Source organism: Arachis ipaensis, chromosome B05, assembly GCF_000816755.2.
Source record: "Arachis ipaensis cultivar K30076 chromosome B05, Araip1.1, whole genome shotgun sequence".
In the NCBI taxonomy this organism is placed as follows: Eukaryota; Viridiplantae; Streptophyta; class Magnoliopsida; order Fabales; family Fabaceae; genus Arachis; species Arachis ipaensis.
The window spans coordinates 129,140,371-129,145,719 of NC_029789.2; the positions used below are offsets into that span (position 1 = coordinate 129,140,371).

Genomic DNA, 5,349 nt, shown 5'->3' on the forward strand with positions numbered 1-5,349 from the left:
GGTTTGGGGAAGGTTTTTCAATTTTGAGAAATGAAAGGGTGCTCCCTTTTCTGTGAGAAACCTTGGTCTTTCAATGGCCGGAAACAAAGGCTGAAGAAACAAGGATGCTTTAATCATTGAGTAACATTCGCTGCTTTGTTTTCTTGAAAAAAATGATGTTCAAACAATGATTGTAATGTGGATTATTCGAATGAAATTAATTGGGCAGGGGAATTAACGAATGGAGTTAAAAAATTGCATATCGTAAGCATAACATAAGTGAGGTTTAAGGCTATGAAGCAGTAAAATAGTGGGTGCAGAACGCAGAAGCTAGCTACCTCTGATACACATAACAACATGCAGTATGCAGTTACACTTGTTTAAGAAGATGAGAGCAAAATCATTGTTTAACAAGATTGATTTGATGGCCATTGATTTGTGCAAATGAAATAAAGTATCATGAATCATGATCACCCACTTATTCATCGTCCAAGGCTAAATAAATAATGATGTAACATCATTCTCAGTTTCTCACAACTTAACTATACCAAAAGTATTTTACTCTAGCATTTTACAGAATTAAAATGGACCCAATAATGGGATATAAATATAATTTTTCACAGAACTGTTCAACTTTTATTTATCCCACAAAACCTTATAGACATACAACCACCTATCAAAAGAAATCAAATCACCCAAATAACTTGCAGTTTATTATAGTAACCATAACTATGCATTCTCACTTTAATCAACAGTTATTTAAATACAATTTGTAACCAATGAAAAGAATAATGTACTTGTCCAAATTGAATTCAATGAAGCTGATCTTGGCTAAGTTCCCCTGACCTTGGTGGTAGAAATAGTCCTGTTTATGGATTGAGTCTTGCTATTAAGTCTTGCTGCTTTCCCTTCACCTTGGTCTTTCCTCGGTGCTGCTCTCGCTAGACTGGACGATGCTGTTCTTTCTGCAATTCTCCGCTGGCGCTCGAGCGCCAATTCTTCCATTCTCTTCCTAATTTCATCTTCCTATTTAACAAACACCATTGAGAATTAGATTTAGGACTATTCAATTGTTATCCAAAACAATAATATGCAAAGAAACCAAGATATAACATAATAGATATATAATCATTCGTATACTTCTCCTATCAGCTTAAGCTTTTGGGACAAGTGACTTTATCAGAGGTTTTGTATACCTGTTCCCGTTTGCTCTTTTGAACTATTGGTCTACTCGTGAGAGGTGTCCTTTTGTTCCTAGGTGTGATTTCAGGCCTGCTCTTCACGGACGATCCGCGAATACTCTTGGAATTAGGCTTGTCCTTCTCCAAACTCCTAGTTCCTGAAACTTTGCTTTTGGTTTTGTCATTCTCAGGAGTAACAGGAACATCCTTGTTGACATCAATAGAAGACCTTCTACAAGTTTCTGTGAAAGAGAAGTCAATTTCGTAGTCCATTGTCCTCGAAGCCTCAACAGAATCCAATCCAGAATCCCGTTGTAACACTACATAGAGGTCACTGGGCTCTTCCTCACGCTTCTGACTCGAAGCAGCCGTGTCGGCTTCCATCATGTTCGCGGAAACTAGATCTTCAACAACTATGTCTGTCCTCCATTGTGAATCAGAAGGACTATTATCAACCAACTGACCTTGTATCATAAAAGAATCATCAATGAAACTTTCTTGACTTCTTTTTTCAGCATGGGAGCTATCATTGACTGATGACAAAACACAATCACCATCAACTGTGGGAACAGGACTCCTGTTCTTATCCAAATTATCAACAATAAAACAATCATCTGCTGCTATGCTCTTTGTTACCAATGACGAATCGGCTACAAAAGTAGATAATGGATTGCCGAGTTCATTTCCGGTTTCTTTTAGCCTATTAGACATCAGCATCTCTTCTCCTATGCTGTCCCTCCTCTTGGTAACCGAACCACGGCTGTCTACATATTCATCCAGCTTGAATCCACCTTCATTTGCTCCATTTCTGTTGGCCACAATGAAGGAGTCACTCGGGACTTTAGGATTCTTCGGAACCTCTTTGAAGTCCATGTGTGGAGATGAACTAGAATATGGCATTGGTTCTATGGAGTTTCGCACCATAAGATGTTCATTGTGGACATCAATTGTTGGCTGCACCTTTTCTCCAATATCTTCATCTATCTTCAATAGGTTCTGGAAAGCATCCCAGTTGTCATTTTTGTTTCCTTCTTCAGATGCATTGCCTGAGTTTTCAGTGAGATCATGATCAGTTGAATCACTCGATTTAGTTAAACTGCGCCGAGAATGTGCTTTCTTTCCGTTAGCATGTTTTTCAACTTTATGAACCTTTTGCAAGGACTCAAGAGCAGCACCAACTTTCTGTTTGATGGCTTCTTCGCTGCCACCGTCATCACCATCATCTAAAGATGATTCATCAGAGCTTTCACCATCATTTCCATTTCTCCTTTTTGGAGTAATGTAGTTGATGTTACGAATCACAACAGTTCCTGAAGACTTTCTTCTGTTCTTTTTCCTTTTCAGAGCATCCTTCACCGAATGATTCGACTCCTGCTCTTCATCTGAATTAGACTCACTCCCTGAATCAGACTCGCTCGACTCGGTCTTCTCATCTTCATCTTCTTCATGCCCTTTCTTATTTGTTGATTTCTTCTTCTTGGTTTCTGATGGTTTCTGATTCATTGCCATGTCAGAAGACCATTGCATATTTCTTAAAAGGTGAGGAGGAACAGGCTGCATATTAGTCATAGGATATCCTTGGTATGGCGGCATTTGCTGAAGATTGTACATATATGGAGGAGGTACATTGTAAGGCCATGGCATCGGCATATGAACATTCGCCATGTGTGGTGGTTTCGGATCAGTTGAAGCCAAGTTCACATCTGCAGATTGTAGAAACTCGGTGTAAACTTCAATATAATATGGTAAAAGAAAATTGAAAAACAATAAAATGATACCTTCTTTTTTACCAGAATTTGGTGTTTCCAGTTCTCCAGCATCCTTAGTGCTATTATTCTCAATAGTATCGTTTGCTAGCACAATTCCGGATGTCTCGGAAAATAAGATCGCCGGAGGTAAGCATGATTGCATTGCAGCAACTTCTTTTATCCAAAGATCATCAGCATGCTTTTTGCTCCATAAATCCTTGAAGTTAATGCAGGCTTCCCTATAAGCATGTAAGAATCAGCTTTCTCTTAGTGCATAATAATACACAGAACCTTCTTAATATGCTAATCAATTCCAGTTCATACCTCAAACGCAATGCTCCAAATGCATTTGCAAAATGCATGAGATCATCAATACTGTTGATCTCAAATCCGGCAACTAGACCACGTGTATAGGCCATAGCTTGCTCTTTCCGGAGTAGTGCTATTCGAGACTCCAATAGTCGTTGCAGGGAGACCCTAAACGATATGGAAATTGAAAACTTAGGAACAAATTTAAAACTAGCAAAACAAAGAAGATTACACTTCAATTGAAGAGGTAGAAACTTACTTTGAGCTTTCCTCTTCTTTATTGTCAACATCTTCAATTACTCCATTTAACTGAAACAAATAACAAACATAAATCAATAGAATTCTTAGAGACTCTTAAGTAATTTTGACATACATGTTGGGAGATAAATACCTTTGCAGAATCACTCAACCTCCTTGTAATTCCATTGGCTTGTGGCGCGGTTCCTATACAAAGGAATTTTAGTAAGACAACTACTTAAGAAGTGCGGTTTCTTGGAATTCAATTCTATTCTAAGAACAATTACTAATCAATTCTCAAAGAAATATCTGCAAAACATGCTTGAAATTGCAGCTCCTAGCCATACCTTCATCGGAAGATGCAGTGGACATCGACAAAGCATTTGCTTGAAATGAACTTTCAATCTGCAGGATTTCTTTTTCAAGGCTGACGAACCTCTCCAAAATCGCAGGTGTGCTAACGAATCGCACAAATCTAAAAAAAATTGCACAGCATGTCTTAATACGATGAAGAAATTGGATTGATGTGAATTGGATGAAGGATATATAGGTCATGAACAGAGCAAAAAATGCACAACATGTCTTAATTTCCAAAGCCTCACCACTCTCCGGGGTAGACTACTTTCCAAATTATACTGTCGAAATAGTTTGAATCAAAGTATCCAACAAAAAATGAATCCCTATTCTCCAAATCTATAAAACCAAGTAAACTAATTCCATGACTAATGTGATAGTCATCATTCAACTAGTTGGATTTCATTCATCAATCCCTGCTTAATTAACTAATAATTAAGAACATTTAGAAATTCCTAAGTCAATATGCATTTGAAAAACCATTCCCAATCATATCTAAAGCACTTAAGCACTTTCAATGCAAAGGTAATTGATTCATTGATTCATTGATTCCGGGGTTCTTCAAACTTAATTGGAAATAGGATAAGTACTCTATTGAAACCAAAGAACAAATGAAGAATCATTTACAAACACCGTGATTATCCACAAAAGAATAAAAGTGAAAAGAGGGAAAACCAGATAAGGGGGAAAGGAATAATCACCTTTCAAAGGTGGCCTTGGAGAACCAGAATGCAGAATTGTTTGGAGGGAGAAGCTTAATTGAGTATCCACCTTTAGAGATCTCATCTTTCACAAACTTGAGGTGAGAAACAAAAGGCTCAAACAACCCTGAAGCTATTTTCTCACGAACACCACCACAAAACACTACCAGCTCACATCTGCAGAAGAAAAAGGATCAAACCCAAAATTCCAAAACCCATCCACTAATCCTGGAAACCAAAAAAGATTAATTCTTGAGATCATAGAAATTCTGGGGTGCCTCAAAACATTACCTGGTCCTGGTTGGTGTGAGTTGAAACAAAGCATAATCCAGAACAGCCTTGGAATCCATGCTAAGAAGAAGCAGAGAAAACTGTCAGAACATAACAAACTAAACACTGAACAACGTTAATTAGATTTGTTTGTGCTGGTGAAAATGCTAGAAAGTTGATAGTAGCATAGTATCTACTACTACAACTAGTTGTGAAACATGACTTATGAGTTATGACAGTGTCATGTGATAGAAAGAATAGAAGAAAGAAAAAATAAGAGAGACAGCAGAGAGATTCAGCATGGCACATGGAGTGTGAAGTGGGGTAATGTTATTGGATTTCAACGCCAAAAGTCACATGCAACGGTGACACCTTCTTTCTACTAATGTCTACCGTATCTTTTTACTAACCCACACTCATCTTCTGTGCCTAAGCTTTTGTATCAATGACGCCAGCAGCCACAAAAATCAAAAAGTCATCAAGTGAATGGTGATTATCAAGGTTTTAAAAACTCAATTGATGATCGAATTTATAAAGTTCAAAGTTTAAAAATTTAAACATTCAATTGAA

At 37.6% G+C, this 5,349-nt stretch overlaps 1 protein-coding gene across 2 annotated transcripts; it reads right to left on the reverse strand.

The window, feature by feature from the left end:
• Positions 549–5,212, reverse strand: LOC107644108 (protein mel-28). Of its 2 annotated transcripts, none has more exons than XM_016347911.2 (9): positions 4,801–5,212; positions 4,510–4,686; positions 3,802–3,929; positions 3,609–3,661; positions 3,477–3,526; positions 3,233–3,385; positions 2,951–3,147; positions 1,176–2,863; positions 549–1,005 (listed from the first exon to the last, which is right to left on the reverse strand). In XM_016347911.2, exons 1-9 carry the CDS (start codon positions 4,857–4,859, stop codon positions 811–813), a joined length of 2,700 nt encoding a protein of 899 aa, XP_016203397.1. In that variant the 5' UTR covers positions 4,860–5,212; the 3' UTR covers positions 549–810. The 2 variants fall into 2 exon arrangements, with proteins under 2 accessions (XP_016203397.1, XP_016203396.1); XM_016347910.2 differs by having other exon boundaries at positions 2,939–3,147; positions 4,801–5,207.